Raw genomic sequence first — 13,084 nt, forward strand, 5'->3', positions numbered from 1 at the left:
AAAAAAAATGCCTCTGTGTCGATCAGGGAACTCAGCTGGGATCGTCAGAGACTTTTCAAAGCATTTTTTTTATCACCTCTTCAGCCAAGAGGTTGCAGAAAACAATGCTTTGAAAAGCCTCTGATGATCCCAGCTGAGCCGCGCGATCATCAGAGGCTTTTTTTTTTTTTTTACTTTTAAAAGCATTTTTTCATCGGAAGAGGTTGTAGAAAAAATGCTTTTAAAAGTAAAAAAAAAAGCCTCTGATGATCGCGCGGCTCAGCTTGGCATTTGGGGAGGGGGTGCAGGGATTTTTGCTACTGGTTCTCCGAACCACCCGCCGCCATCGCTACTGGATCGGGCGATCCGGTCCGAACCGGGAGCATTTCACCCCTGGTTAGCCCTAGTGAGATTTAAGATAAAAAGGAGTGACACTTCCTTGGTTGTCCAGTATATATTAGGAACGCTGATGATTAAAACAAATTTGTTGAGGATGTGAACTTAATACAAAAGGAGCCTTGCCACTGTTGAAGACAATGGAGAAATGGATAAGAAAATATCTCTGAAACGAAGAGCAAATGGGTCATGGGGTTATCTAGTCTTCTAGATAGAAAGGATTGCTAAAACTTGTTCCTTTAAATGTTTCATTTGAAATGTTTATCAAGTAAATATGGCATAACCAAATTCATAGTTAGTGTGTTCCCATTCCCTCCCCACTCCAGAGGAAGGATACTGCAAAATCCCCATTCCCTCCCCACTCTGGGGCCAGTCAGAGGTGGTATTTGCCGGTTCTCCGAACTGCTCAAAATTTCCACTACTGGTTCTCCAGAACCTATCAAAACTTGCTGGATTTCATCCCTGTACTATGGCCATTATTTTTCCCAGAACATTTGGAACAGAAACGGGGACAAATTTCAAAATAATCAAGTAAAGAAAAAAAATGAATTGAATGAAGCTATGAGAAGCTTTTACTTACAGTTACATATAACTGTCCCAGTGCTCATAGAACTGCATATACTGTACTCTCCCAAGTGCCCCCATTGTTATGTTCCATTTAATGGTATCTATATTATTTAACTTATTTGTCTATTATATTTATATACCACCAAATGGAAGTGAGTCAATGTCACCAAATGCTTTATAAAATGCAACTGAAATATAGTCACTTGCTGCTCCTGAGCCAAACGTCTTCTGGACTATGGAATTTGGAGTGGAAAAAAGTCAGCCAGCCCCACATTGTTGGCAAGACTTAGGAAAGCAAGAATGTAAATGTTATTAATGTTGTGACCTAGGCTAACTGAGTCATTACAAGACACAATTCGTCCCAAACAAACCTATTTTATTGTAACAGCTGAGAATTATGTTCATTCCCTGCAGAGTCCCAATTAGTTGCAAAACAAGTCTTTCAGAAGAAGTCCTTCAGGATAATCACCAACCTTTGTCTTCTTTGAAACTCTGCCAAAGGCCTTACGTTCAGAAACAAACAAGAGATGCCAACTGGAAACAGAGTTAGCAACATTGCTTTCCTGCAAAAAGCCTCAAGTGCCTTTGTTTCTCTTTTAAGCCTTATGGGAGGGGCCAATCATCTCCTGACCTTACTCCTGAGTCGTCCCTTTTGCTTTAGCTGCTCTTACCTTCTGGCAGCTCTGTGCATGCGGGCACTAGAAAGAGACTCCTCCTGTTACTCTGCCTCTCTGCTCTCTGACTCTGGGGGCTCCGGAGTCCGTGCATCACTCCCAGATGGCCCTAGCCCGATCTCTGCCTCCGATGCAGAGCCCTTGTCTGGGCCTTCCCCAGACTTGAGGATTGGCCCATGTTCCTCCCCAGCCTCCTCACTGTCCAAGTCCACTGCCAGCTCCGCAGGCTGCTGGCGGACCACAACAATTAACATCTTTTTAAGCTAGTTTCGAATAAATAGAAAATTTTGGATCCTAGAATTGGAATTTCCCAATTTCAGTTTTAGGCAGTCTCTTGGAAGCATTTATCCCCAGATCTCTCAGCACTTCAGCACCCTTTTCTGAGATAGGCATTCATCTGACTCACCTCCAACTTTCTCACAAACTTACTTAGCATCATATGGGATATCATCACCCATATATTTCTGGAAAAGACCATCATGTACATTCAGTCCAGAGTGTGACATGTGATCTAGGCCAGGCTTTCTTATTTGATTCAAGAAGAAATAGATTCTGTGTTACGTTTCCTCTCTTAAATTGTTCCACAACACTAACTTCCATGATGGTTTTGGCAGAAAGGCCTTGAAAATGTTTCGTATGTTGACCAAGCTTGGGCATGGAGAATGTTAAGTTCAGGCTGACATTTGTTATTTGTTATTTTTGGCTGAACTAACCTTTCTTGTTTTGGTTTTCAGCCGATGATGCCTGCGGTGGGACACTTCGAGGGCAGAGTGGAATAATTTCAACCCCCCATTATCCTTTGGAGTACAACAACAATGCTGACTGCACATGGACGATTTTAGCAGAGCCTGGAGACACCATAGCTCTGGTTTTCTTGGATTTCCAATTGGAGGATGAATATGATTTTTTAGAGGTCACTGGAACGGAGGGATCCTCTTTATGGTAAGCATCTGCTGTGCTTTTTTAGATCAGTGTGGATCATTTGTTCCCTTTGGTACTATGTCTTGCAAGTGGCGGTTTGCAACTGATCAGAACTGCCTAAATAAAGAATAGGGATTGCTAATGCCTTTAAAATGTTCCATTAACATTCAATGAAAATGCCACTCTTCATCCCACAATCAGGATTTTCTCTTTATCATCTCTATCTAGATCTATCTATCTATCTATCTATCTATCTATCTATCTATCTATCTATCTATCTTCTACAATGAATGTATTAAAAATTTTAACTCATACGAAGAAATAAAATAAACTGTCATGAATGTAAAAGTCTGTAACTTTGGGGCTTGGCATAATACATGTGACTACCATAAAAATTAATTTCTATTTTTTTTATGAGAGCTGTAGTGAAATTGTTAGAGCTGGAGGGAATTCCACTGCCATTGAGCAAATCAATTACCTTGACTATTGCACAACTGCCCAGAGTTCCTAAAAGTGGCCTATACATTTAATATATTGTTATTGTTACTGTTCTGACTGTGGCCTTTTGCCTCTATTTTGTTTTTGTTGATTGAAGGGCATCTGTACTGCCTTTATATTAAAGAGAACCCATTGGTGTTGTTGTTTTTTTATTATTTCAAAATGAGATGTATCAACAATGGTGTAGTCATGAAACTTTTCTAGCTTGGTGATTTGTATTGATTTGATATTGTTGGGAGAATAGTGTTATCAAAATATAAAGTAAGCTAAATGAACTTTTGAAGAAAAACTCACACTAGTAAAGTGACCAATTGTCCTTCTTTTGTAAGTTCTGTCCTCTCTCGAAAGTGTCCTCCTACATGTCCTCCTTTTCGATATTTGAAGACTAATCTGTAAATCTCCGATCGATGCTGATCCAATTCATTGCGTGTGATGTGACATATTTGTATTTGATATGATGATTCATCAAGGCTTGGTACAGTGCAGCAAGACACAATTATGAGACGCATGTGCTCCGCACAGGAGAATTGTTTTGAGAGAGTGCGCCGTGCGCAAGTGACTTTGTTTACTTCTTACCAAAACACAACACGGCACACACGCACGCATTAGACTCATTGTTGCAATGAATAAAATGTTTCTTTTATTTACAATATTTTTTTTTCTTCAATTTATTTATGTCCTCCTTCTCATTGTAAAAAAGTTGGTCACCTTAACACTAGACAATTCTAGTCCCTGTTTCAGGGAAGTAAGATAAAAAAAGAACAGATGTCTGTAACGAATTTATCTTGGTTCCACAGTAGGTTCTGGTTTTATTCACTCCATTTTGGTTTTTGTTGGTTGGTTGAGCATTTTTGAATGTTTATTTAAGGCAGAGATGCATTTTTTTTAAAAAAAACCTATCAATGGACAAATAATTAATGAAGTTATACAATTACTAAACTTATTTTGAATGTTAAAAGTCTCCAAACAGAGAACAAGTTATAAGTATTATACATTTTAGAGCCTGATGTCAAAATCCCCGCTATATTATTATTTATAAGTATTAAAAAAGAAAAAGAAAGAAAAAGACCCCTAATAATAAAGCTAAATATTTGGTTTCTGACTTCCCCCTTCTTTGTAATCCAACCAACTTCCAGTTTCCTTTTGTGTAAACATTAGAAACCATCTTCTTTGAATTTACCTTGCTGCATAGTATAGTCCCATGATGGCCAACCTATGGCACGCATGCCACAGGTGGCACGCAGAGCCATATCTGTGGGCACGCAAACGTTGCCCTAGCTCAGCTCCAGCGCGCATGCACACACCAGCCAGCTGATTTTCGGGCCTTCCGGGCCTACTGGAAGTCAGGAAATGGGCCATTTCCGGCCTCCGGGGTGGATGAGGAAGGCCGTTTTCGCCCTCTACAGGCTCCAAGAAAGCCTCTGGAGCCTGGGGAGGGTGAAAAATGGGCCTACTGGGCCCACCGTGTCATCACGTGCCAAAAGCGGGGGTCTCATGGGGGGGTTGCATGTGCATACATGGGGGGGCAGGGCACATTGAATTATTTATTTATTTATTTATTTATTTATTTATTTATTTATTTATTTATTTATTTATTTATTTATTTATTATATTTCTATACCGCCTTTCTCCCGTAGGACTCAAGGCGGTGTACAGTCAAGAAAAATATAGATACACAAACATCATAAAATTGCTAATTAAAATTATGAATTATGGGTGTGGGCACGTGCGCGTGCGACCTCGCTGCACTCCCCCCACTTTTAGCATGCGGCAGCAAAAAGGTTAGCCATCACTGGTATAGATGGTTGCTTAATATCCAACTGTTAATTCCAGTTTGTTATAGAAACCATAATTGTCTGGGATCACGTTAACCCGTGAATAGTATCCTATTCAAAGAATAGTGGCTTAGTTCACCCATAACTAAATAAAATCCCCTCACCACTCAAATCATATTGTGGTTTAATGCAATGTGTGGATTTAGACGGAGACAAGTAAAATGGGCAGTGAGATTAATTATGTGATCCTTTTAATTAGTTATTTTAGCCAGACCTTTCCCACATGCTAGACTCTTTATCAAGCTGTCTGTTTGGAGTTCGAATCTCACCGGCTCAAGGTTGACTCAGCCTTCCATCCGTCTGAGGTCAGTAAAATGAGGACCAAAATTGTTGGGGGCAATATGCCGATTCTGTAAACCGCTTAGAGAGGGCTGTAAAGCACAGTGAAGTGGTATATAAGTCTAAGTGCTATTGCTATTTAGACTACTGCCATTGTAGGAACTTCTATTGAAGATAGAATGCAAGTTCACCAGATACGAAGTTATCTATGGAGGTGGTGTAGTTAGCACTTTGTGATCTTTTTCTCCTTCTCCTTTTCTCTTTCTTTCTTTGCTTGCCGTGTTACAATTCATTGATGCTAAAAAATACCCAGAATCAAAAAGGCATAGCCATTCATGCAAGAATCTTAAAATGACCTAGGCTCCATATGCTTAATACAGCATAAATCAATCTCTTTCTTTAATTATACTTTCATTGCTTTTCTGTGACAAAACATTCTCAGCAGTGAAAAACCATATCTCACATTTGGAGTATAGGTGCCCTCAGCTTGCCCACCCTCCAAAAGCAGAATGAAACTAATAATGCTGCTTAAATTGTCATTCTTGGTTGGTTTGTTCTTGGCAATGTGTTAGTCCTACCTTGAAAATATTATCTATGTTTTTCTTTCTGCGCTCAGTAGAATTTTAATGTATAGAAGTTGCTTCTGAAATTTCTTTCCAAAAACAGTTTCAACAAAATTCTAATGGATGGCATGTAGGGAATTTACATTTACTTAGTTACCAGCTCACCAAGCAACATGAATAAATTCTCTCTTTTATATAGTATAAACACCAGTCCAACACTTGTAGCCTACCTGGATTCCCACAATTCATTAAAACCAAGGAAAGATGTTAGAACCGTGATGGTGAATCTATGGCACATGTGTCCAAAGTGGCACGCGAAGGCATGTCGCCTGGCACATATGGCCTTACCCGTTTGTTTTTTGGGTTTCTGGCATGCATATGCACGCAGCGGCCAGCTGTCCTTCTTGCACACGACAGTGCTGAAAACCGGTGTGCAATCAACCGGCCAGTTGATTGTCGGGTGTGCAGGTGCGCCAGAACGTGGAAGTTCAGCTTTTCGAGAGTGTGATCCCTTCGCGCGTGGCAGTGCCAAAAACCGGCCTGTGCATGCATGCCAGCCAGCATGCGCACTAGAACCTGGAAGTTCGGCTTTTCTGGAGTGTGGCCCCAATGAGTGTGCACGCGTGACATTTCCATGTGACCTTTTTGGCACTTTTGGCACCAAAAAGGTTTGCCATCACTGTGTTAGAAGCTTTCAGAGTCATGGAAAGACATTGGTCTCCACAGTCATAGAAAGACATATAATAATGAAATAATCTGAAAAGCATTTCCCAAAGGAAGCATAGCGAGAATCAACTAGAAAAGCAGAAGCTTTTCTGTTTTCAGGAGAACATTTCTTCAGGCTTCTGCTTTTCTAGTCGATTCTCACCATGCTTCCTTTCTGAAAAGTTGCAGGCCAGATTTTGACCCCATTTAGTTTCTGTGTTTGCTTTCAATGTTGTTTGATGGTGTTCAGTATAGAATGTTTTAAAGATTGTGAAAGTGACTTTGTCAAAAGCAACCAGATAAAGCTGAACTAGATGCTTCTAAAACCAAGAACAGAACTTTCAGATGTTTCTCAGAATGTTTGCATTTTCTCCTAGAATTCATGCGTTCAAACATAACAGAACTGACAATCGAACAAGAGCTGATTTGTAGTATTATGGATGTGGCTTGTTCCCAGAACACTGTGTCTTTGACTGCCATGCAGAAATCATCAATAGCTATTTTGAGAAGAAATGGACTTTAGAAAAGTTGAAATTCAGGATTTTTTTCTAATTTGCACATTTGGACCTAAGTTTGTCAAATGGACTTAGTACCGTGTTTCCCCGAAAATAAGACTCTGTCTTATATTTTTTTGAACCTTGAAATAAGCGTTTGGCCTTATTGCCATGCGCTCAAAAGCCCGATTGGGCTTGTTATCAGGGGATATCTTATTTTGGGGGAAACAGGGTATGCACAATGCATTAAGGAACCAAAAAATTTGGAATGAAGTTTGGAATGAAGCAATTTCTGCATGAATTCAATGCATGGATTTGTACACAACCTAGCCAGGGGTGCTATTCAGCAGGTTCTGACAGGTTCTGGAGAACCAGTAATGGAAATTTTGAATAGTTCGGAGAACCAGCAAATACCACCTCTGGCTGGCCCCAGAGTGGGGTGGGAATGGAGATTTTGCAATATAATTTCCCCAGGAGTGGGGAGGGAATGGGGATTTTACAGTATCCTTCCCCTGCCACCAAGCCACATCACACCCACCACGCCCACAGAACTGGTAGTAAAAAAAAATTGAATTCCATCACTTGACTTGGCCCAATAATGTTATATGAACATTATTCAATAATGTTATATGGAGTAGAGTACAGTAGAGTAGAGTAGAGTAGAGTAGAGTAGAGTAGAGTAGAGTAGAGTAGAGTAGAGTAGAGTAGAGTAGAATTCTTCATTGGCCAAGTGTGATTGGATACACAAGGAATTTGTCTTGGTGCATATGCTGTCAGTGGACATAAAAGAAAAGATATGTTCATCAAGAATCATAAGGTACAACACTTAATGATAGTCATAAGGTACAAATAAGCAATCAGGAAACAATATCAATATAAATCGTAAGTATACAAGCAACAAAGTTACTGTCATGGTCTGATGGTCAGGATTGCCCATCTGCTTCAAATCCTGTCCTAGTCATCTTCTCATGCCTATACTGTACCTGAATATAATTTCCATTGGATCTGCTAGAATGTTGATGTGGCTATGCTCCCACACCTGCAGACAGATGCAGACAGTTTTCAAAGCATCAAAAGGAAGCTCGTAAAGGAGCACAGCTGCTATAATGCTTTGGGAAGAGGTGCTTCATTCATGAAAATGTGCTTCGTGCAGAGTCCCTTTAGAAGGCTTTGTGCATACCTAGATATATTCTGTTATTACACAGGAACCATTCTGGATTTCCAAAACCTTTATAGGCCTTCCATATCAGCAGGAGTCAGGATTGTTGAAAGACCTAGAAAACTTCTGTATTCAAGAACTCCAACCTACTCTGCCGCAGGCTCACTTCAAAGGGTTGGAAATTCGGAGAGTTGCAGCTTCAGTACCTCTGAAATGTGTCAGGTTAAGGAAGTCTGATCTAGCATGAAAGCACACAGATCCTTGGATTTTCAGTTTTTAAGCATGACAGATGTTGATATGGGCATAAAAGCTCACAGCGGTAGTTAAAACGTAGCTGTACAAATAATATGTTTGTACTGACAGCCTGGAAGAGCAGGAAACACTTTTTCCCAATCAAGTTTTGTTCCCCCGCTATGTCACCTGTTAGTGACTTTCACCCACCGGAGGTTAACCAACTATTAACAGGGTGAGGAAAAGCTATTTTTATGCTTGACACCATCTCAGGAAGGAGGAAGGATGCCAACATTGATCCAAGAAGTGACGTTGCTGCTAAGTGTTAAATTAAAATGTGATACATTTATTATGGGTCTGTTGCCATCAGAATAAAAGACATGTTTATGTAGATAATGCTATACTTGCTTGACAACGTGTTAGGGGGAAAAACACAGTCTTAGTTACTGCAACCGTATTAACTCTATTAAACTGGAAAGCTGACAGCCCAGGTTTAAGACCCAAGCACTGTGCAATGGGGTAAACTCCCCATTCTTCCCCAGAGTAGAGTAGAGTAGAGTAAGGTAGGGTAGGGTAGAGTAGAATATAGAATATAGAATATAGAATATAGAATATAGAATATAGAATATAGAATATAGAATATAGAATATAGAATATAGAATATAGAATAGAATAGAATAGAATAGAATAGAATAGAATAGAATAGAATAGAATAGAATTTTTTATTGGCCAAGTGTGATTGGACACACAAGGAATTTGTCTTGGTGCATATGCTCTCAGTATACATAAAAGAAAAGATAACGTTCATCAAGAATCATAAGGTACAACACTTAATGATAGTCATAAGGTACAAATAAGCAATCAGGAAACAATATCAATATAAATCTTAAGGATACATTAAGGAAAGCATGCAAATGCAAGTTGATTAATAAGTACCACTTCAATGGGAAGGTAACAGCATTCCATGCCCCCTTGCATATAGCCATGAGAGTGACATGACCATGGAAAATGTTTTCGGACAACACTGGCTACCTCCAGTGGTGGAATTCAAATTTTTTTTAATACTGGTTCTATGGGCATGGCTTGGTGGGCATGGCAGGGGAAGGATGCTGCAAAATCCCCATTCCCTCCCCACTCCTGGGGGAAGGATATTGCAAAATCTCCATTCCCACCCCATTCTGGGGCCAGCCAGAGATGGTACTTGCCGGTTCTCTGAACTATTCAAAATTTCCGCTACTGGTTCTCCAAAACCTTGCAGAACCTGGTGAATAGCACCCCTGGTTCCCTTGGTCAAGAAAAAGAGATGAAAACTTGTACCCTAAAGTCTGAGACAACTGGACAGGGAAACCTTTACCTTTATTAAATTGTGACACCTGCCATTGAACATGCCCCAAAATTGTATAATGTTTCCAAGGCTCATGCAAAAGTTAGATGTCAAGTTATTTATTATTGTTGTTATTTTCATTAAGATATGGATTTTATTAGCGTACACTCATATTTTAAGGTGTAGTGACTTTCATGTGAGCTGGCTCAGTTTGCAAGCTGTGGGAGATTTGAGCCTCATGTTTTTCAGGCTTCCCTTCCTTTGATGAAGTATAAGTCATGGCTGTCAAGGGAAGTGGGTTTCTCCAGTCTGTTCTGTTGATCTTCCTCAAGGGCATACCCTAAACAAAAACTGCCAGTTTCTGCTATGCTTTTCTTTCTGTCTTTAGTAAATTTCTCACTACTCATTTTAAAGACAGTAGTTTCCCAAAGTAGGTTAAATTATAATACCCTCCTCTTCTATCCTCCTCTTCTATGAAATCCAGCAGGTTCTGACAGGTTCTAAAGAACTGGTAGTGGAAATTTTGAGTACTTTGGAGAACCGGCAAATACCACCTCTGGCTGGCCCCAGAATGGGGTGGGAATGGAGATTTTGCAGTATCCTTCCCCTGGAGTGGGGTGGGAATGGAGATTTTGCAGTATCCTTCCCCATGAGTGGGGAGGGAATGAGGATTTTGCAGTATCCTTTCCCTGCCACGCCCACCAAGCCACACCATGCCCACCAAGCCACACCCACCGTGGTAGTAAAAAAAATTGGATTTCACCACTGCTGTAAGGTCCCTTCCAACTCTGTTAATCTGTTAATCTATTTTAATATTGATGTGACAAATTTTCTAAGAGATAAATTACTTTTCAATAAATACACAAAGATATGCTTTTGACTTGAAACCACTCTTTGACACAATTCCCAGAGATGCACTCTGGGTAAATCTTTCCAGTTATTAGATATTTTACTTGTTGTATTCAAAGACTGTATGAAAACATACATATTCAAATCAGTTGTGATCACCTGCTGCAATTCTAAATTTCAAAGGGTTGAGTCAGGGGTGAAATCCAGCAGGTTCTGACAGGTTCTAGAGAACCGGTAGTGGAAATTTTGAGCAGTTCAGAGAACCGGTAGGAAAATTTTTTGATTAGTTTTGAGATTTTGCAGTATCCTTCCCCTGGAGTGGGGAGGGAATGGGGATTTTGCAGTATCCTTCCCCTGGAGTGGGGTGGGAATGGAGATTTGCAATATCCTTCCCCTGCCATGCTCACCAAGCCACGCCCACAGAACTGGTAGTAAAAAAAAAATTGGATTTCATCACTGGGTTGAGTGCTTGGCCCCCTCCAGTTATGTCTTGACTTAAATTTGACCGCTCTCTTCTCTGTGTCTTGTCTTCTACTTTTTCCAACCGATTAACAAGCATCTATCAATACTTTCATGTACTGCTGATACAAATAGTTCCTTTTCTAATGTCTAAGACATTTAAAGTCAGCCTTAAGGACAACAGATTAATTATCCCAAAATGAAAACAAGAGAGATTTCTGAAAGGAAAAAAAAAATCCACAGGTAATCAATCAATCAGCACTAAATTAAATGAATTAAAACCTGAAAGATCTGGGAGACATTTTTGCTGTCAGAGGCTCCTGGAGGCATATCAAAATATATTACTGATTCTGTCCAGAGAAGTTTATCAGCCATTCCTTTATGGCTTCGGCTTTAAAGCTATTTCAGATGTGAGTTATGGCTCAACTACTGTGTGCCTTTATATACACACACAAGCACACACAATAATGTTAAACTATTATAAAGGCCATTGTTTATATTTCTAAGAATATTTTAGCTGGACAGCTAAATACAGCTTCACAAATGAAAACAGGATCATATAAAAACAAGATAAAGCCCTAGATCTGGTTTGTTTTGTTTTTTTTAAAAAATGTGGCTCTACTTATTACTATACTTTTTTCCCATATAGTTCTTTGATTTTTCAATATAATTTTGGGGCAAAACAATGATGTGATTTAGAGACTGCGATACTACATGGAATTTGCTAAAGCTAAGGAATCCTTAATCAGCATATAATTTGATTTTGATATTGAAAATTATATAAATATGGTGTCTAATTGCAATACCTCAAATAGCTTTAGGAAAAGTTTACTGCAGTTAGATATTGTACTACTATAATAAGCCAGGAAGAAAGGGTTCACATCTGCATATTTTAAAGTTCTTCCATCTTGGACAGCAAATTAAAAAATATATCTGATCATGTGGTATCAATCAGATTGGATCAATAGCTCTTGTATTATTCCAGTGTTTTCTTATTGAGACTAGAAGTCCTAACCTCTCTGAGGAAAGTTTCCTGGAGGAAACAAAATAACACAATAAACATTTTTTATTAGATCAGTGTTTCCCCCCCCCCCCTTTTGAGAGGGGCGGGGACAGAAAAAGTGAAGAAAAGTTTTGCCAATGTGTACTTGAAGCATAAATTGAACCATAAGAAAGGTTGAGCGCCAAAGAATGGAGGCCTTTGAACTCTGGTGCTGGAGAAGACTCCTGCGAGTCCCTTGGACTGCAAGGCGATCCAACCGGTTAGTCCTAGAGGAGATCAACCCTGACTGACTGCTCTTTAGAAGGCCAGATCCTGAAGAGGAAATTCAAGTACTTTGGCCACCTAATGAGAAGGAAGGACTCTCTGGAGAAGAGCCTAATGCTGGGAAAGATTGAGGGCAAAAGAAGAAGGGGACGACAGAGAACGAGGTAGCTGGATGGAATCACTGAAGCAGTAGACATTAGCTCAAATGGGCTCCAGAGGATGGTAGAGGACAGGAAGGCTTGGAGGAACGTTGTCCATGGGGTCGCGATGGGTCGGACACGACTTCGCAACTAATAACAACAACAACTTGGAGCATACATATGCAATCTGTAAAAATCTGCTACTGTTTCATTCCTGTTTATTAGTTGATATTTAGCAAAAATAATTTGCTAAAATGCCAAAGACAACAAACATAAGTGTCAGATCCCTAAAAGTGATACCGCCATTCAATCGGAGGAGGGGGGACACTTGGATTCGATTCCCTAGCATTGCCTGTGTCAACAGATACTTTACAACCTATATCCTGGTGCCAAAGAGCCCTGAGATCTCCTTTACCTGCAGGAATTTTTATAATAGCCATGTGGGTTGTCTCACTTTAAAGTATAATGGTGGGAATACATGTTTGTTCGGGTTCTCAGAGGAAATAGTAAAGAAAACAGCTTCACACTTGTGTATTGGCTAAAATCTGCATTCTGACTTAAAGGGAGGGGTTTCTACCACTTTAGTCCTACTGCTTTGCCTAAGGGTATTCAGATCTTGCTTTAGCTGGATGGCTTTCACTTCTGATTAATAAAAGAATCCTTTTGAACAACACGTTTCGAGTTCGTACTTTCTTAAGTTGGAAGGAGAGGCGATCCTTACAATAAGTCTCGGGAAGAATCAAT

At 39.8% G+C, this 13,084-nt stretch overlaps 1 protein-coding gene across 1 annotated transcript in view; it reads left to right on the plus strand.

Annotated features, from left to right (window-relative positions):
• Positions 1-13,084, plus strand: part of CSMD2 (CUB and Sushi multiple domains 2) — an 819,526-nt gene that overhangs the window by 302,104 nt on the left and 504,338 nt on the right. Inside the window, exon 5 of the mRNA XM_070950069.1 lies at positions 2,351-2,558. Coding sequence (XP_070806170.1) covers positions 2,351-2,558 — 208 coding nt within the window. The remainder of the gene's footprint in view (positions 1-2,350; positions 2,559-13,084) is intronic.

This window comes from Pituophis catenifer, unplaced genomic scaffold (genome assembly GCF_029215685.1).
Source record: "Pituophis catenifer annectens isolate HBS135680 unplaced genomic scaffold, rPitCat1.0.hap2 SCAF_9, whole genome shotgun sequence".
Classification (NCBI taxonomy): domain Eukaryota; kingdom Metazoa; phylum Chordata; class Lepidosauria; order Squamata; family Colubridae; genus Pituophis; species Pituophis catenifer.